The 21,355-nt window shown below is 39.0% G+C and overlaps 2 protein-coding genes across 2 annotated transcripts in view; one reads left to right on the forward strand and one right to left on the reverse strand.

Moving 5' to 3' along the window:
- Nucleotides 1–16,845, reverse strand: part of smad2 (SMAD family member 2) — a 42,737-nt gene extending 25,892 nt beyond the window's left edge. The window contains 5 exon segments of the mRNA XM_030148806.1: nucleotides 1,300–1,332; nucleotides 1,335–1,492; nucleotides 2,832–2,921; nucleotides 12,911–13,446; nucleotides 16,708–16,845. Coding sequence (XP_030004666.1) covers nucleotides 1,300–1,332; nucleotides 1,335–1,492; nucleotides 2,832–2,921; nucleotides 12,911–13,170 — 541 coding nt within the window. The 5' untranslated portion in view covers nucleotides 13,171–13,446; nucleotides 16,708–16,845.
- A 1,683-nt stretch (nucleotides 16,846–18,528) lies between these two features.
- LOC115429406 (N-acetyllactosaminide beta-1,3-N-acetylglucosaminyltransferase 2) lies at nucleotides 18,529–21,184 on the forward strand. The gene is made up of 2 exons (XM_030148807.1): nucleotides 18,529–18,616; nucleotides 19,608–21,184. The coding sequence occupies exon 2, from the start codon at nucleotides 19,637–19,639 to the stop codon at nucleotides 20,984–20,986; it is 1,350 nt and encodes a 449-aa protein (XP_030004667.1). The 5' UTR covers nucleotides 18,529–18,616; nucleotides 19,608–19,636; the 3' UTR covers nucleotides 20,987–21,184.
- Nucleotides 21,185–21,355: the final 171 nt, after the last annotated feature.

A 21,355-nucleotide genomic window follows, 5' to 3' on the forward strand; every position in this document is an offset into this window, starting at 1 on the left:
GACCCCAGTGAATATATGTATGATCTACTGGTACTGAGGATATTTACGTCTAGTTCATATCAAGTACTTTATACAACACAGATACTACTGCTGTGGACGAGCAGGGTACGACTTTATTCTGGTAAATTATGATATATTTCCCACCTGTTTTTAAATTATGGCATTATTCTTGTAATATTATGGCTTTATTGTCAGAGTATGATGACTTTAATGTCATAAACGAATGACATTTTTGTTAAATTATGAGGTTTTTTATAACTACGACTTTATTCTCATAAGACTGTGATTCTTTTTGTATTCGACTTTATTATCATAAAATTACGGGTTTTATATCGGTATTTTATGACTTTATACTCGTATGGACAAGCGTTTTTATTTTCTCATGTGGCCCTAAAACGCCGTCATAGCTTTATGCTCCAGTACCCCTGTATTTAAAAAACTGGGTTAGCCTCAGTTTAAGTTAGTTTACAAATCATGTAGGAGCACAAGGTTCAAAATCACAGAATGAAGACAAAAACCATGAAAGATCTGATCATGAAACCAAGAGCTTTACTAAGAAGTAATGTTAGCCAAAACAATACGCCATTTAAAGTATGATTTTACCCAAAAAAACATCATAAATTAATGTTACCTGACAGGCAACGGGATCCACAAATCTAGATTTGGTTTCCTGGATTTGTGGATCCATCTACTTCTCTTTACTTTGGCTTTCGGTGTCTGTAAAATGATAGCTCTGATTGCTTTTCAAAGCTGTTCGTACAAGGAATCGCACAATAGCTCTTGCCCATTTTTTATTAAATATTGTTCTTAAGTTTAGACGGTATTGAAGCCAACGCTGCTACTCATCTCCCTCTTTCTGCCACTCAGTGGGCATAACCATGGTGACTTCTGCTAGCGGTGATGTCACGTGCATACCCTCTATAAACTGATTAAAAATATATAATTAAAGGCATCTCAGAGCTTGAAGTTGTGACTCAGGAGGTAAAGTGGTATGATCAATGGTACGATGTGAACATGTGTTTGTGCACAGGTGAGACATACTTGGAGAAGCAATGTGACAGAAAGGCGTCATATAAGACGATTTACCATTTACGTGACTGCTTTGGAAAAACATGTCAGATTGAGAAAAAAAAATTGACTGTTTCTTCTAAACAAACTGGCAAAACCACAAGTGACTCCAAACCATAACCACAGTGATTACAGTGTTGGTAGAGGGCACCTTGAAAAACACAGCCAGCAGTATTTCAGAGAAACAAACACACACACACACACAGAGACACAATTGTCAAGGATAATTACCAGGCGTCTCCACTCTCTGGTAATGGTAGGGATGACGCACACTTCATCCTTCTTCAGGTTGAAGGCGTACTGGCAGGTGTCGATGGCCCTCAGCTCATGGTGACTGTGAAGGTCAGGCCATCTCCACAGGCGACAGTAGATGACGTGGGGCAGGCCTTTACGATGAGACACCTGAAGACGCCCGTCCAATGACCTGAAGGTGTCCGAATGAGGACAGATAACAGGTCAGTGACACGCTTCAGTCAGAACAGGATTCAATTAGCTGGGAAGGACACTCCAAGGAGTTTGTGTTTTGGAAATTCTTATTTGACATCTGAGGATATCTTTATTGGAGACTTTTTCCCTAAAATCCAAATTAAAAACAGCAGGAATAATCCATGCAGGTAACCATCTTGCTAGCCCATAAAGCAGTGGTGTCAAATATATGGCCCACGGACCAAAACTAGCCCAAATCTGGCCTGCGGGATGAATTTCCAAAGCACAAAAATTACACAGAAGACATTAATAGTCGAGGGTGTCAGTGAGTCTTTTATGTGTAGTTTTTATTTGTAGATCCACTGTGATCTGTAAATTGTAATGCACATGTGTAAATACGAAAATGGAGGTATAATACTGTTACAATGGCACTTATTTTTCTTCAGAAATTTCAGTTTGTTCAGGTTTCATATTATATTAAAAAGGAGTTTATAAATTAAAACATTTTAACAATGTACTTGTACTTTTTTTATACTAAAACAAAGAGAAAAATTGGAGTTGTCATTATTTATAGGTTATTATGATAGTATTTTACTGGTATGTCAGATCAAATTTGTCTGTATGTGGTCCCTGAACTAAAATGAGTTTGACACCCCTGCAATAGAGAATTGTGCTTCATTGCTATTAAAACTACTGTATATCCCAGAACACATAAGCAAAGTTGTGAAGCCAAAATAGATTACCTTGGAAAACAAAAACCAAGAAAAATGTTTTATTTCCTTTTACATGAACCTTAGCTAATCCAGTTTAACAGAAATATAGATACAGGTCCTTGAATACCAACTCACCTTGGTCCTCCCAGTTCCAAACATGATTTGCATCAACAAATTCATGTGAAAACTTTTTTTTGCCAAAGTCTGGAACATCCTAAATCTCTACTCAAAACGCTTTTCTGATGGTTTTTTTTAAGAACGTTCATCCAAACTGCAAAATGTCTTCCTTAGTATTTAAATTTTGAACATCGGACAAACCCTAACGAAAATCTGCAACACATTCATGTAAATAAACCTTACTGAAGTCAAATGAACACAGTCAATTCCTTTACTGAAATGATGAATCTCTAATGATCTCCATTATGCTTGTTGTATATATCTGCAATGAATGTTCATAAAACATAGGCTCATAAAATGCCATAAAAGATTCAAGGAATTCAAATAATTCATCTCAAATATACATTTTTCTGCTCTGAAAAACATAAGTGAAATAGGCACGTGTAATAATTTTTGAAAATAAAAAAAAACTCTTCTCTCTTGCTGTGTGTTTGTGAGTGTATTCACCTGCTGTGGTCAGGGTATCCGTACATGCCTGTCGAGTCCCACTGCTCTATCCTGTGGCCTGAGCTTAGACCCCACAGATCTGAGCAATTGCTACAGAGGACAGACACACACAAGTGCATACAAGACATGCATACACATATACGCACACAAACACACACAGGACCAGTGTAAAAAGGATACAAAATAAAAGCAAACAGATGGTAAATGAGGCGTTTCATTCCAAATCAGTAGGATGATATTCACAAACATGTACAGTTCAACTCTTATTGACATGAATAAAGGCAAAACTAATGCTGCCCCATTTTTTGCAATAAGAGACACTAACTGGATGTCAGGTGATCATGTGATAAATCCAAGTCTGCCAGAAACTGAGCCTGTTTACTTACACACCCATAGTCTGATCACTATCCGATTTCTGGAGTTATCAGATTATTCAAGTAAATAGGATAATCTGATATGTTTTATCAGACAACAGTAGTAATCTGATTATGAGAAATCAGATTAATACACCTGGATTGATCCCCAATACTTCGATGTCTTCCTGCATGTATAGAGGTTAATGTGATTTATTTCATTCCGTTACGACTGCGCATGTGTAAACAATTAAAATTGTCAAAAACGCAAGTTGTGTAGTCAAATGTGAGCAGAAGACAATAAGAGGAAGTTTAACTATACCATCACTGCGTATGTATGTACTCCGAAAGAAATCTGATAATGGACCAGAGCATCTAAACCAGAAATTTCAAATAACACCATTCTTAAGTGCTTGTAAACGCGTCAGATCTCATTATTACAATTATGTAATTCCTCCCATTTATGGGACTTCTATGGTCAAGTAAACAGACTCAGTGATCGGATGCAATCAGATGATGCAAAAGGTTGAACCATACTGATAAAATGCCCTTTTTCATGTCCACTAATGTAATATTGACCAGAATAAGTGAAATGTTGTTCCTTGTAGATAACTTCAGCAGTAATTTCAGGTTAATCCACTACTTGATGCTTTTACTGAAAGAGAAAACGTTTGCTGTAAATGTCTGATAACCTCTTGCATTGCCCGAGTGCACCTCAGCTACACACACTTCACATTTCTGGTTCTCATTCCTTGAACATGAGTCGTGATGGAAAACAACAAGTCAAACAGAATATATTCATAAACAACATTATGTAAATGAAGAAAAGAAAAACATTTAACAGGCCACATGAAATGTGTCACGACATGACAACAGAAACGACAGATACGATACAAATGTGTGTGTGTACAGTGTGTGAGAGGACTCAAAACACACTTGGCAAGTACCTCCTATCTGAACACTCAACGGCCGACTGGGACAGAAGTAATACATACCAGCCCTGAGCACCTTATCTCTATCCACAGCTGAAGGGCCTTCCTTTACCTCTCCTATTTAAAGGTCACCAGTTCTACTCCTTCAGTAAAAAACACCCCCAGATCCTCATCTACTCATGCTAATGCTACTCTGGACAACTGGTAACTGGCAGGAACCTTAAGATTTTACTAACCACGTATAACTCTGTGCATGGTATGAGTGTGCTTTAATGTATCCTCATGCAATCCCTTCCAATAATGTGCAATAACCCTGCAAAATGTGAATTACGTGTAATAGGTCGTGCAATAATCTTCTGTTCTGCAATATTTATTCAATATTTCTCAAAATATAATTGCAGTATTTTTTATAGAGTTGAGTTCATACATATACATACTGTTTTCATGGCTGATGCACAATGTAAATATTGTTCATACATAAAGGCTACATACTGTCACATACTGTAAATATTGTAAATATTGTGTCCATTCATATCTTATGTCTGTTTTTATTCTTTATTTATGCTGTATTCTTATCTTACCTTTGTAAACTTTCCTATTCTATTTTCTTATCTTATTTTTAGTTTTTGTAATTTTATTTTCACTCTGATTATTTTCTGAAGTAATGGAGTTTTTTTAAGTAGTAATCCTAATTTCATTGTACACATGTTGAGCAATAAAGGCTATTCTATTTAATGTAAATTTCTTATTCTGCTCTAAGATTAACTAATCCAATTTCACACAGTCCAGCCTTAAAGTGGAGGTTTTTATTGTTGTAGCACCAAACCATGGAACAAACACAACCATTAGATTAACTCATGGCTACATGGTCACTCCCAAATGTTCATTGTTCAAGGTCTGTTTCATTTTTATGCTTATTTAAATATTATTACTTTTATTTAAATTGTCCTTTCCACTGACTGTAGGGAAAATGTCAGAGATACAGACTTGAGAAAATAAGCCTCTGGATCACAAGTATGAACGTATGCATAAAGTATGTATGAATATCTGAATGAGCGTAAGATGTAGGCCTACATATCAGTGAAAAATTATTAAATTATAAAAAAAAGATCAACTTTGTCAGTACCTTTTTTTTAAGTTTAAGTTTAAAACAGGTCCTTACAGACATTTATAAATCAAATTTTTTTTTATCATATTTTGCTTCATATTGGATTAACTCTGCTAAAGTACACTTCTAAATCCTTGTTTGTTTACTTATTTATTTTTTATCTTGCACTTACATCATGATATATTCTTGTGTAACACACTGTCTGGTTTTTAAAGTGCAAATAAAGTAGAAATACAACTACCAATATTATCACAAGCTGTTCATTTACAACCATTAAAAACTGAATTTTTCCTGTAATTTTTCATTTATTTTACATACAGGGTGGGGAAGCAAAATTTACAATATTTTGAGGCAGGGATTGAAAGACAGTGTATGACCAATTAGTTTATTGAAAGTCATGAGAATTTATTTGCCACAAGAAAATTTACATAATAGAAAACGTTTTCATTCTATGTGTCCATCTTTCTCAATAACTGCCTTCACACGCTTCATGAAACTTGAGCAAGTGTTCCTCAAATATTCGGGTGACAGCTTCTCCCATTCTTCTTTAATAGTATCTTCCAGATTTTCTTGTAATAGTTTTGCTCATAGTCATTCTCTTATTTACATTATAAACAGTCTTTATGGACACTCCAACTATTTTTGAAATCTCCTATGGTGTGATGAGTGCATTCAGCAAATCACACACTCTTTGACATTTGCTTTCCTGATTATTCATATGGGCAAAAGTTTCTGAAAAGGTATGGATAATAGTGTTAGGTATGATTATGACATCAATATATGTTTGGTTTCAAAACAACTGACGTAGTGCCTGCTGAGAAAAAACAACTAAATGTTCATTGTAAATTTTGCTTCCCCACCCTGTTGGTAGTAGCATCTTCAGTCTCCACATTTATTATCCAGCAGCCCTTTATCGTGAAACATGACTATTTGCAAAACATTAAGGGGATAGTTTGCACACAGCATCTGGGTTGTGTTTTACAACATGAACCTTTATCTCTCTTTGAGGTCATTTAGATTTCCGTCACTGCTCAGTGTCTCCTGTCTGTACATACAGCCGAGGTGTTGCACTCTTCCTCTGACACATTTCCTACCTCCTCTACACCTGCTATCTCCTGACAATTCTCCACCCTACCAACAGCCTCCACAGCCCCCCTGCACTAAAAGGAAAAAAAACCCGAAAAACTACAAGCATCTCAGCAATGTATCGTACACTATTATCAGGCAGTGTTTTATCTTCAAAGGGAAGTGTATCTACCAATAAGCTGCAGATGGCTCTCATGCTATGCATCCAGGCAGTTGTAAGATTTCTACATGGGGTTGCTAGTTGTGGTTGTAAACCCCCTTGAGACTAACACCTACAGACACGTCAAACACTGCAGCTATCTTTTAACCCTTTAACCCCCGAGACATTATTTCAGTGAAACATTCTGCTTGGAATTTGCATCTTTCAGTGTCATAAAAGCTGCTGTGAGTATATACTCGTGTTCCTTTTCTTCAGTGGTTTTGCTTTACTGTGTGTGTTTAGGGTCAAAACAGGGGGAATAACAGAAAAGACAAAGACAGGAATTGAAGTTTTACAGGTATTTACTAAATAAGGCACTCAGAATGTAGGCCACATCAGTAAGAGATTTAGGGTGTTGAACATGAACTGGAACACATTGAACAACAACAAGTGTTTGAATTTTGGCCCAGTATTTTTTGTTTAGAGGCTCTTATTTTTTTCAAATCAGTCAACGGCTTTTGACACCTGGTTGAACTCCAAAAAGCAGTTACATGGTCAAAACTCATAAAAACAAAGGAAAATCACCACAACACTGTGAAGAGTAAAACAAAAAGAACAAGGAAATGGGTGTAAGAAAAAAAAAAAAAAAGCCCAAACTATATATTTTTATAGCAAATCGGCCCCCATTACACAGGCAGCAGAGGGTGCACTGAGCATGCTCAGATGTCTATGGAAAGTACAAGGTGTATTCTATCTGCGCATTTTTTAAATTTTTCCTATTGAGCAAACGGTTGAATTTTTCAGAATATTTATAATAAATAATACATACAGAACGCTCACCACAAACACGTCAGGGGCTAAAGGGTTAAAAACACTATGCCATTTCTGAAAATCAAACAAGTCAACCCAGAGTAGGTGCTTTATAGTGTATTCTTGTGTACTGATGAATGGGTTTTTTCTGTCTGACCCAGTGTTCTCCTCCACTGGTTCTCCTCAAGGGTATGTCCTGTCACCACCACTATTCATTCTCTACACAAATATGTCTCAGAGTAAATATGAAAACAGGGCCATCACTAAGTATGCCTGACTCGGATGACTCGGTTATCATCAGCCTACTCAAAGAGTGGGAGACCAGTCACGGCCCTGTCATTGATGACTTTGTCCAGTGGTGTGAGGAGTCCTACCTTCACCTGAACATATCCAAACAAAAGATATGGTCACTGATTTTAGGAAACAACAGGACAGGCACTGAGTCACTTTAATTAAAGGTCAGACAATAGAGCAAGTGCAATCATATAAATACCTTGGGACTATAATCAATGAAAAACTGAGTTTTAATGAAAACTGCAGATCTGTGTGTAAAAAGGGCCATCAGCACCTTCACTGCCTTAGAAAACTGGCATACTTCCACACTGACCAAACCATTTTAACTTTGTTTTATCGTTCCTTTATTGAGTCTGTTTTATCTTTTTGCCTGGTGGCGTGGTTCGGTCAGACCTAAGTTGCAGAGAAAAACTCACTGAATCAAATAGTCAGATGGTCCAGTCGCCTGATTGGTGAGTCCCAGTCTTGTCCCACCTCCCCGTACACTAAACGGGTACAGAGGATGGTTTCATTAATTCTTAATAATGACTCCCATCCTTTACGGGGGGGAATTTCAGCTCCTTTCCTCTGGACAGAGGTTTTCCCAAGGCTAAGTCCCACGGTGCAGGACACAGCATTAGAAAAACAGCTTTGTTCCTGTTGCTGTCACTGAGCTCAATAAAAAATAGAGACATTGCACTTTATTTATCCTATTTCTTTGCTCTATTTATTATTATTGTGACTTCTAATTTTTAAATTTTATGTTCTTATCCTGGTTTTTATCCCAGAGGCTGTTTTTATCTTCTTGAGGTTTTTTATTATGTTTTATTGCATCTTGTTTTCATTTATTTGGTCTTATTTATTTATTTCAATTATTTTACTTACCCATGCTGCTATACTGTTGAATGGTGGAACACTGAGCACTTTTTGTCTTGATACTCGATCGAGTTCCTGCCAAACAGGCTCAATGTATGTTTTGTTGTTGTAATGCCAAAATCAATCACTATGTCTGCAAAACAAATCTACCCATGGGTATAAATAAAGTAACCTTGAAATATATATAATATAAACTATAATTACACAGCAGAGTACTGGAAAACCAAAATCTTACAAAATCCATCCTCAACAACACAGCATTCAAACAAACGTCTGAGCACAACTACCGTCGCTTTATCAGCCCCACTTGAGCACCTATCTAGCCCACATTCCACAGAGTGAAAAAAGCGAATAAGAGGCTTCAGTCTCTTGTGGTTCTACCATTACCCCTTATTTTTTTCCCCTCTTCTTCACTTTTTACAATTATCTGTTCTGTCTTCTTATGCATACTTTCACTTCCTTCTGTTTCTTTAACAATCAGCTCGTGGTCAGATTCACAGTTCGTAACCACATAATACTGTATGTGATGACATAAGCTACTGGTATCATATTTGACAGATCAACGGTAAACCATTACTATGTACTTATTTTTAGTTATTCTGATGCAGATCTACTTTTTACGTTTATCCCATAAATCCCATTTTAATCCCATAAAATCTACAGGTAGAGGAAGCAGGAACGTTAGTAGATGTATATCAGGTTGCATTTAATACAGTGTGTAAATTACATTTTTGATAGGTCAGTTATGCTGCGAAAACAGACATGCCTCTGGGTTTAAGACATCATTTCAGACTGAGCTCAGACAATATGAGACGAGGCTCTCATGAAATCTTCAAAGAGCAGCGCCGTTATCTCCCCTAGATTGATTGACATTAATCACAGGCTTCTCGTGAGGCATCCCTCACTTTGCCACTTTCGTCACGATAAGGTTTCACCTCGTCTGGTGATTTGACTCTTCTACCTGATCATGATGCAAGGGAGAAGTCTATACTGGAGGACACATGACCTGTAAGCTAGCAGGTCAAGTGACTACAGTATTACATGTGGCAGAGTTGGCTCCTTCAATGAACTGAAGACTTTAGTTAAAAAAAAAAACAAAAAAAAAAACTAATTTTACATTGTAGCTTTTTACTATAAAAATATTTGCATCTGGTGCTGTTAGAAGTCAGGCTGTACCCTAAAAGTATTCTGTACATAGATACAAACAACACATTGTGTGAATGTTTCGCTGCTTCTCAAACAAAAATACCAGTTTTAGTTTTGAAGATACAAATGACCTGCACTAGTACTGTGATTTCTCTTTGACAATCTGGATTTTGATCGTCTAAAATGCTATTCCCATAAAATTTGCATCTGTGCTATAAAAAGAGATGGAATGCATCTTCACAGGATATAGACACATGGTGAATAAAGTCCGATGAAGACCAGAACAAAGTATAATTCTAAAACCGTCCATTGCAATTAGCCATCAATGACATTGTACTTCCAAAAGGTAAGTCAAATTAAAGCATTCCAATCCAAAGTACTGTTTACAAGCAGACCGACACAACACTGTTTTTAGCACTGATCGAGGCACCGAGTATTTGACTAACAGACCTGACCAACGGCAAGTACCGATCTCACTGTATCCTGAATCAAGACGGACCTCTAAGATGAATGATGTGATGCACAATGCAATTCCTGTAGCTAGGAGGTTCAACTAAAGCTGGCTGACCAATGTGTTTAACTAAACCAGTTTACTTATTGAGCAATTTGGAAATCAAAAAGTTAAGATCATTGCTTCTTCATCCTCAACAGGAATTCAAACTGCAACACGTTTGCTCTAAAATATTCACAGTGAATGTGTTTCTACAGTTATTACCTCCCAGTAGTGATTTATTTAATGTAAAAATGTAAAATTTTTAAATAAATAATGCCCATTCACACCCTTGCAAATGCTGTGCTTCTGCGCTTGTGGCTATTTTTTAAATTACATGTTCAGTGGATAATTTTAGTGAAGAAACTTAGTTCTTTGTTGTGAGTTTAGGAAAATAAACATTGATTAAAGGTCCCGTATTATGCTATTTTTCAGTCACGTCATATAGGTCTCAGAAGCCCAAAAACATAGTATTTAAGTTTGTTCGCCCCAAAATCATCCTTTTTTCGGAGTTTCAGCGGTCGAAAAAGTCACTCTCACCAGCCCCCATCAGAACAGTCTGTTTCTGGGCCTGCTTCCGGGTATGCAAATGAATGCATCTGTCCACGCCCACACCCCCTCCCCTCTCTGGGAGATGGACGCGGCTTACGCTAGCGGTACTACGCGCTAATGTTGACGGTGAAGCCATCATACACATGTCTCAGACAGAACGTCTTTCCAAACACTGGCTTTCTTTGCCTTGAGGCGTGACTGAGCCCCGACGGAAAACGGCGGTGTTGTGTCGGGTTCGTGGACCTGACACGGAAAGACGCCTGCCGCCACTAATGCAGGCAGCTACTAACAAGCTTGATGCTAACTCTACTGATGCCAACCACAAAAGGGCCGTGTTCAGAGTAGTTCTGTTGAATGTCTCTTCATATTATCAGCCCTTGCATGTTAACGGGGACGCAAACGTTAGCAGCAGTAACCGAGCTATGTTAGCTGCCATGCTAACGTTAGACGTACACATCAACAACCACCAGCTTATCCGTAATGTAGGGTTATGCAGTAAAGATACAAAAAAAATGAGAAGAACTTACATCTCCCACACTTGTACTTGGTCACGAAGCGTTGGTACTGCGTCCTTCTTGATTCGGAGTATTTGTGCTAGCCGGAGCTGTGTGGGCCCCATGTTAAAAAAAACACTCGTCCGTGAAATGCCGGGCACACACATACAAGCGTTTGGGAATGTTGTTTGGTACATGGACCATCACAGATAGAATCCAGCCACTTTTTACGGAGAGGCTCGGATAGTGGGGAGCAAAAATAACTATCGTGTTGGTGTGTGCAGCCAACCAACACCACAACTGCGTGTCTCGCCTTCGCCATGTTTGTTGTCCAAGAGGTACTTGCCAGGGCGGGGCTCGCTTTGCCAGGGTGGGGGCACAGTCAGGGGGAGGAGTTAAATCCGCTTTACGTCGTCATAAGCGGACCCAACTCAAACTCGGCCGTTTGAGCAGGCATTTTAACAAAATGTGGGTAGCAAGGCAGGGAGGAAACAGACAGTTTTCAAATGGAACCTCATAATGAGGCTACTGCAACACACACTACTATAAGAAAACTTTCACAAAGTGAGATTTGCATAATACGGGACCTTTAACACTGTGAATTGCTGTAATGCTAAAAACAAAAGATTTCATATTTTGGCCACTTTCCCGCTCTATGTTTGAACATTCTTTTTCTGAAAGCAGCACTGGACACCCGAACTGACACTGATATCACAAACCATCAACAAGGCTTTACACACTGCATATATACATATACACATGATGTCGAGACAAATTTTTCACATATGTTTACTATCATGATGGGGCATGTGCTTCCTCCAGTCAGGTTTCACTTCTGCTGCCTTGCTACCCTATAGCACAGCAAAATGTGGAAGTGGTCATACTGTTGCACAACACAGACTTTTCTTTCTGCAAACTTTTGGGTGCCCGTCACCCTCCTTTTACTTTCATGTGCACTGACACACTGCTGCTCTCATCCGTTTATGTGCTATTGCAATTATATCAGTGAAAGGGCTGCATTTGTGTGTTTGCTTGTCAATGTTAGCAAGAAGATGACACGTTTCTATTTCTGTGCAGAAACAATAAGCACATCAACCATTTTCAGTAGTAGGTGATTGTTTCCATCAAAATATTAAATGGAATAATTACCTTCTTTGTGTATTTAAATGTAGTTTTGGGACAAAAAACCCACACTAGGAAAGTGACAGATTTTCAATATGTACCACATAAAGGCCCATTCATGCTTGCTTTACATACATAAATAAATAGGTACGTCCATTTCAAATGGTGTCAAGTGTCACTGTCGTACTTAGATGTGTCGCTCTTAATAAACAAACTGGCTGAATACTACAAAGAAGAGTAAATTTGTTTGAGAAGAAGAAGAAAGTCAATAAGAAACATGGCAATGACAGAGGAGGTATCACTAATGTGGATACTTATACTGAGAAGGATAGTTGTCGTATATATATCGGAAGTTTTTCACTCACAGTCAAACTTTGAAAAGTTTTGCCATTTCTGCAAATTATTCTCTTCAAATCTCAACACTGGCCCCTATGGTTCCCAGTGGTACTGCTTCATATTTTCTGTTTGGGTTCACATCCACAAGCTCCCAGAGAATGGACAGAAATACAGACGTAATGAACAAAGAGGACGGACAGAACACTCTGTCTGTGTACGTCTTTAACATAGAGCATGAATGGGCCTTTAAAGAAAGTTCACCATGACTCAAATGCCCAGTAGTTGCAGATCTTTTCTCTGTTTTACAGGTGTGGTGCAAAAGCCCACATGGAAATGCATTTGTGCACACTGTCATCACTCACCTGGGTATGGTGACACATTTTGTGTTGCTGTTCTGCGTGCTGATGGCTTTCTCCAGCTCATCCAGCTGCCCAGTCTTCTTCAGCTTCTTCACCAGGCTCTTTACAGCTTTTTCACACCATTTCTCCTCCTGGCCTCCTCCGTTCTGCTCCCCCACTCCTCCTATTCCACCTCCTCCGGCCCCTCCAGTCCCCACTGGACTCTTTTTCCATCCCAGGAGGCGTTTCACTACTGGAGGAGTGAAAGGAAGGATGGAGGACATGGTGACGTGTGTGTGTGTGTATATGTGTGCTTGTGAGGACCTAAATGTGATTTACTGGCCCTCCCGATAAATCTGACATGAAAAGGCGGAGTGAGAGGGGAAGGAGGGGTTGACAGATGATTGTTTCAGGGCTGAATATTTTAACTTCTCCTTGAGATATAGAACTATGTCACAGAATATATGTATGCTTTCGTTCAAGGTCTTCTCAGATCTAAGGCATTGGTCCAGAGAACGTCAGGTGGAAAAGGGCAACAAGAGGAGTGAGTTTGATGAAACCTAAGCAACAGAAGGGGAAGAAATAGATAGAAACACACTTAGTAACGCCAACACAGAAACTTGGAAAGTGTTTTTCAAAGTGTGATGATAGCTTAACATTTTCCTCTGAACTGATTTTGCCCACACATCCAGATTTGTGAAGTTTTTGCCCAGAGCAGTGACTAGCCTGACCATGGCCCCCTGCCGCGAATTCTATCACCACGTACAGTGTCACTCAGCCAAACTGTCAGTCAAGCATCGCACAGCACACACACACAAACTTAAGTTGTATTGTGATCAGCATTGGAATAAAAATGCAAAATATGACAATATATAGGTATTGTGTGAAAACATTTTTTAAAATTCTTGCTTCACTTCATATTGGATTCTGTTGTTTAATTTTTTGCGTCACAAACACACTCACTACTAGAGCTGCAACCGATTAATCGACTCAAAGTGATCCAAAAAAAAAATCATTCAACCACAATTCTCCTGAATCAAATCTTTGTTTCCTTCATTCCTCTGCTGTTAAACATTGGTTCCGTTGTTGTGTTTCACACGGACGCTTATTGTGACACACAAAGAAGCTTTAATTCAGGAAAACTGCAATAGAATATTTCCCTTCAATCAATTTGAGTCGATTAATCGAATCGTGAAGTTTTTGCATTTGCTTCAAGCACCTAATCAATTAATCGGTTGCAGCTCTACTCGCTACAGTGACATTTTTCACCAATTTTGATGATGCTTTTATTTCTTCTACATGGAACGGATAAAGGCAAGAAATTAAAAAGAAGGCAGGCAAACAAGCACACCAGGGAGTGAAATCTTTGGTGTTCTGCTAGTTGTATAGCATAAAAGTAAACCCATTTACTTCTGGCTGTCTGCTGACATAATGCACCAACGCTGCTTCAGTTTCACTTTATGTATTGAAACTTGGCATTAAATAAAGCCAAATGACATAAGACATCTATTGATGTTCAGTGGTATCCAATTCAGACAGAGTTGTTAAAGTATGTAGGGAAGATGTCTGGTATGCAACACTGTACATTTTAGACTTGCACATATTTTGTTTGCAACTATGGTTGGAAAATGCTGTTTAATTGGGCATGTGACTAAAGATTTATTCCTCAAGTAGGCCTACATGATTTAAAATACAATATGAAATAAGTCATTTAATATGAAGTCGTTTTTCACAGAGGTTAGTGAAAATGTATGATACCCTTATGTTAAAGTCAATAAAATGATTACTTTTATTTTGACTAATGATCCCTAAACAGTCTTATTTATTATTTATTCATTTACTTAGGGGTAGGGTTAAACAAAAGGGATGCCAGCCTTCCTCTCAGAAGAAAAACAGGTGTGTAGATAAGAGGGACCCCACACTGTCTTTGACCTCACTCTGTTTCTTATGTTTATCTATTGTGAAATAAAAGACTGAACTCTATGACAGATGGTGCAGTTTGGATTTTAAGTGCAAGTCACAGGGCAGCACTCCGTAAGGATGGCAAACTCCAAAAAGATCATAATCAGAGCAATAAGACGGCCAAGACCTGTTATTTGGACTTGAAATAGCCTACATTGTCAGTGTATTTCACAGTCCTACTCAGAATGTCTACAAGTGCAGCAAAACATTTTACTTGAGGCAATACTCAACTAGCACAATTTCTTATAGGCAGACCACAACTGACCCTGTTCATCGCATCTGCAGTTCTCAGAATAGTTTTGCTTAATTGGAGGGTACAGATGCCCCTGGGTTGTGCTAAATTTATTTCTTCAAAAAGCCACTAAAATCAATAACTCATTAAAAAACCTAACCTCAGTGTCTATATGAAGGCTGAGCGGTGTGAGAGTTAAACCTCAGTGGTGAGAGCAATCTTTAAGCCATGTCAGATAAAGCATGCCATCACACCTACAGCAAACCTTGCATTTTCCTCAATCCATCCCTCAGAGTGATGCACCCACTGTCACAGGAAAAATTTACATTTAACAGTGCTAAAACTGCTCACTGACAGGAACTCTGACTTGCATAAGTAACCTTATACTATAACACTGCTCTCATTTCTGAGATCAACTCTCTGTCCTAATGAAGAAAACATACACTACTGAGTGAGAGCAACTGCAGGAAGTAATCCACAAACATGAAAATCAAATTATTTAACTATCCCATCCTCCCAAACAATAAAACGGTAAGTGCTGGAGCTTATTGATCAGCAAGACTTAAACACAGATAAAACCTCCTCCCTGAGATGCAGATTTCTCATCTCTGCTGCCAGGGAGGAAGGGATAACTGTACTCAGTGTGTTACTCTGAAAGTCCAAGCTCCTTCTAAGAATTAATTTCTCAGGCTTAACCCTTGGACTTCTTACTAGTAGGCTACAGAAACAATCTGAATGGCACTGGGAACATGCCTAAAAAATAATTAACTGTAATATCTTAGCACCTACCTGCAGTTGCTTGATATTGTCAACATTCGACCATGCTGTAGTTTGAGACTATTGTGCATAGTCCTGTACGTGCACTACTACAGGCTTCTACACCATGTTAAGCTTTGATGGCAGCATAACAGAGGAAACATGTGTGCACTGGTCAATTACAGAGCACCTAAATGTGGGATTATAATAAAAGTTAACACGTTCACAAGATTGATTGAGGGAAAAATCTTTGAGAAATACACAAATTGTTAGTCTTGAAGGTCCCAGGAACAAAAGCCCTGTCGTAGGTGGGAGCTTTTTTCCCACAAAACTCAAAAGAAACTCCCAATGCAAAAAACAACAAAAGCGCAAAACGTGCTGATATGGCCATACTGCAAATGTCTACAGCGACTCGAAATGCTGCCCATTGCTATCAGGGCCTTGTGGGTAAAAAGAGCAGCGTTATTTTGTCTGCAACGTACCGTCTTTTAGTGAGAATCTGTGTTTGGGTTACCTCTCCGTTCACATAACACACACACGGGTATGAAAAGCTAAAGGCTACAAACGGCGGCTGAGACTTAACATAGCCAGGAACGCTGGATGTAGACTTTGACAAGCCACGAAAAACGAGTTCATTTCTCTGTTTGCTGTCAGTGTCTGAGATCTAGATACCATAATGAAAATATTCAGATTTCTTTTGTCTCGAAATGACTGATAGTCCCCCCTCACCTCCTCCCCTCGCCTCCTAAAAAAAGAGTACGAAAAAATCCGCTAGCAAGCTTGCTACTTTGTGTCACAGACAAATAAACAGGTCTGTTGCATGTTTTGTCGCTTAAAAATCACAACCGTTTTTTATTAAAAGCGCACTTACCGGCCGAGGAGGTGAAAGGACGCCCGACAGACGCTCAGGTGCCCACCAGAACCGCTTGCTTATTCATTTTAAACGCATCTAAACAGACTTTTAACTGTATTTTCCAGCTCTGACCCGCCGGGATGATGGCCCCTCATTCAAAACTCAACCAAACATGTATCGCTTCACGCAAAACAAACCAAGCCCTCATGCCCCGCCTTTTCTACCTTCCTATTGGTTATATCCCTGTGCTCAGGCGAGAACCTGTTGCCAAACGCGCGTCCTATTGGCTAGGCGTAGGGTCCGTCATGTATTGTCGCTCTCGAAGGTATGTACGGCGGTGTTCAACAGTGGGTACCTTGACTGTCCTTTCAGAATTGCATAATAGTCTACTGTAGCTCGACACTGTAGTGGATTAGAATAAAACTAAACAGAATAAAATAAATAAGAGCGCATTTATAGAAAACACTGATTATGATGCAAATTTTTTAAGGAAATTATCTTATTACTTTGAAGAAAAAGCAGCATTAATGGCAAGGTTATTTTAAGCCACTGTGCCTATACGGCATGATATGATTTACCTTATATTTAGAATTAGCGCAGAAATGACATTAAATTAATTGTATAATTAACTATTGCTATTTGAGCTATTTAAACGCCCTAGGCTTTATAGCCCTGCACAAAACCTGCAGGATCCTCAAGTTCACCAAAAAAACTTATCAGCTTTTAAAGTCACTTCTGTTTACTACTAGCTAATAGTAAAACACTGATTTCAATGCAAATTATTTTTAAAGGAAAATTTTACATGAATAAATAAATAAATAAAAACAGCAGACCTTAATGCAAATGTCACATTAAGTCACTGTTCCTAAAGGATATTATGTATATGGATTCATGCGGAAATGAAATGAAATCATGAGGTCCAACTGAGGGCATCTAGGCTAATGTATTCTCTCTCTCTCTCCTCTCTCTCTCTCTCTCTCTCTCTCTCTCTCTCTCTCTCTCTCTCTCTCTCTCTCTCTCTCTCTCTAGGCCTGCCACAAAACATGCTGGACCCCCTTTTCCCATAAAAAACGTCTTATCATTAGCTTTTAAAGTCACTATTGTTTACTACTAACAGTAAAACACCGATTTGATTCAAATTTCTAGAGGAAATAGAACAAAGAATAATAAAGACCTTAATGCCAATGTCACATCAAGCCACTGTGCCTATATACAGTATGATTTATCTTATATTTAGACTGAATGCAGAAATGACATTAAATAAAATGAAATGATTTAACTGTGGACATTTGAGCTAATTTAACTCCATAATATAGCCCTGCACAAAACCTTCAGGACCCTTATGTTTCCTAAACAAACAAACAAAACAACAACAAAACAAAAAAAAAAACAAAAAACTTCAGACCATTGGCTTACAGTCTCTTTTGTTTGTCTAAGTAGGAAAATATACCACCAGACCTCTTTGATATAAATGGCCAATGTGCGGTTCACTCTATCTTCCTTGGGCCATTTGGACACGATGCAAATGATCAGACAACAATACTGAATACACATGCAGGACGCGTATGCAAATCTCTCAACTCTCTTTGTGCAGATTGACGAGGCCGCTCCCCTTTCTATGATAGAGCCTGCATCGGTATAAGGTATACCCTCCAATCCGTGCGCTTTCCTCATCGCATGGACCACTGTCGCATTAACGAGCCACAGGCGGATGCTCCTTGCACACGCTCTGACTCATCTGGGACCTGTTGCTCAGTAGCGGCTGTGCCTGCGCTTCCCATCGCTCCTCGATAATGGACACAACTGAGGAACGATCCATCTACCGACAAAAAACACGACTATAACTACTACCGGATGAATAAAAATAAAAGTTAAAGAGGACACCACAACTTGCTGTGTGTTCTATCTCGGATAAAATCGCTTATTTGTAAGTAAATAATTGCCTTATACTCACTTCCAAGATACTGAAAGTTTACAAAATTGTGCCTATTTTACAACATGAACGTTGAAATATTGAGTCTATTCTGCTTCAGCATGTGATAGAAATGTATTTATTTGGGTCAAAGAAATAAACATAATTTAATGTAATGCAGTAAGACTTTCAGGTATTATCTATTATTTTCAGGTATTGTTGCATCTATGCTTAACATAGTGTTTGTTGTTGTTTTTTTCCATATTTCTCTTTTCCTTTTATACTTATGGGAACAAATGCAGGCTGTGTGTTCTAAATCAATCCTGAAATCTACATCTGTGATGTACTTTAAGTTATGCTATACAGGCTGATGCAAAAGCTCTTAAACATATTTACAACTGTACCAGTATCCATTTTAAGTCAATTCAAAGGTAATTGTAGAATGAAGTATGTCTCAAAGAGCTGCACATAAAATTAAAGATATTAAACATTATAGTTAAAACTGAAGTGAGGTAAAATACACAATGAAAACCCCTGTTCATATATGGATACAGATGAAGAAAAAATTGGATGCAGTCAATAATGAATATAAATGAAGATTAATCAAATAGATTCAGTGTGGAGTAAATGGATCAGTTACATGATACCACAGCTGGAAAATAATCTCTGGATACAGAGCAGGTTCTACTAGACTAATTTATGAATATGTTCACTATATTGCATATTACATGTTCCACACTGTATCTTCAGGGGCTGTGTTCCTACCTGTAAGTAGGTACTAGATAATGTCCTAAGTGTGCAGACAAGAGATGATAACAAGTCTCGCTGGACCATCACCAAGGAGATGGAATCTCCAGGGGGTTGGCTGCAGTGTTAGTTATAAAAATCTCTCAGGTAGAGCCACTGTCCTGCAGCACTCAGATTTCAGAGAGGGGCGGAGGGTTATTTAAGGTGCCTGTGAGTATAATTATTTGAGATAAATTTTTAATGTGTGTGCTTTATGCAGGTGTGTGTCTGATTTGTAAACCACAGGAAATGGGTAGATGCTGCAAATGCAATGGCAGACTGCTGTGCATGTGCCTGTTGCCCTTCATGATGACCGGCCACCTCCTGGTTTACATCTTGGTGACCATATTCGTCACCATCTCCTATGCACCTCCCAAAATACCTGTCCACTATATCGCCCCTGGAATCTCCTCAAACTCTAGTGATTTGGCATCTTACCCACTCAGCCCTTTCTGGAGGCTTCGTTTGGAGGATGGTGCAGTTTGGAACCAGTTGCAGCACGCCTGGGACCGCCTGCACAATCCAATACTCCGAGGAAATGCCAGTGGCGTAATGAAGAAGCCAAAAGCCAAGCTTGTTTCATCAATCAAAGACGACTGCCATTCAGACTGTGTGTCCCACAAGTGTTCATTTCCTCGTCTGCATGATTTCAACAGCTTGCCAGAAGGAATGAAAGCATTTGTCAAGTCAATGCACTGCAGAGAATACCCGCTTCTTATTAATCAGCCTAGTATTTGTAGGGAGAACAGCAGTGGCTTTGGCCTGACATCTCCAATGCTTCTCATGGCTGTCAAATCTCAAGTGGGAAACTTTGAAAACAGGCAGGCCATCCGCGAAACCTGGGGACGAAGCGGTCTGGTGAAGGGGGAGTTTAATAAGAAAGGAGGATTAGTGCGCACAGTGTTTCTCCTTGGAAGGCAGGACTCAAGCACAGGTCCTCACCCGGACCTCAAAAACCTCCTTGAGCTCGAGAACCAGAAATATGGGGATATCCTGCAGTGGGATTTCAGAGACACTTTCTTTAACCTGACCCTTAAGGATTTGCTTTTCTGGCACTGGCTACAGCAATACTGCCCCAAAGCTATCTTCATCTTCAAAGGTGATGATGATGTGTTTGTTCGGACAGATGCGCTCCTCGATTACCTGAACAAGCAGTGGGACGAGCACAACTTATGGAAAGCATATACAAATGACAGTGACAAGGGGATGGATCTGTTTGTTGGGGAGGTGATCAGCAATGCCAGCCCAAACCGTGACCCATCCACAAAGTACTACATACCAGAAAGCTTCTACAAAGGCGTGTACCCACCATATGCTGGTGGAGGAGGGGTGGTGTACTCCGGCTCTCTTGCACTGCGACTCAAAGAGGCATCTGACAAAGTTTACCTCTTCCCTATAGACGACGTCTATCTGGGCATGTGCCTGAATAAAATCGGGATCCTCCCAAATCATCACTCAGGCTTTCTGACGTTTGATCTAGTGGAGACAAAGAGGGGCAATCCATGTTCTTATAAATCTGTTCTGCTTGTGCACAGGCGGAGTCCCAAGGAGATGCTGACTCTATGGACACAGCTCCAGAATCTGCACAGTCAATGCTGAAGCTAATTTGGCAGGCAAATATACAGTACAGGTTGAGTGCTGCCACCACATTCATTTGAAAAGGGTGCACATTATGGTGTCAATCAGCTCTACCCTTAGCGTGCCCTCCAAAGACTTACATAACACAATAATTCAAGGATCTACCTCAAATAGTACTTTGTTTTGAGGGCATTAAGCAATATAGGAATATACTTAATTATATTTTTTTTTATGAATAAAATAGTTATAAATGATATTTATAACTTCTTTTAAAACCTAAAAAAAATGTACTGTCCTATAAAGTAGTGGTTCTCAACTGGTCTGGTTTCAGGACCCACTGTCACGCCTCAATAACAAAGCCACGACCCAAATGGATAACAGTTAAACTTG

This window comes from Sphaeramia orbicularis, chromosome 12 (genome assembly GCF_902148855.1).
Source record: "Sphaeramia orbicularis chromosome 12, fSphaOr1.1, whole genome shotgun sequence".
Lineage (NCBI taxonomy): Eukaryota > Metazoa > Chordata > Actinopteri > Kurtiformes > Apogonidae > Sphaeramia > Sphaeramia orbicularis.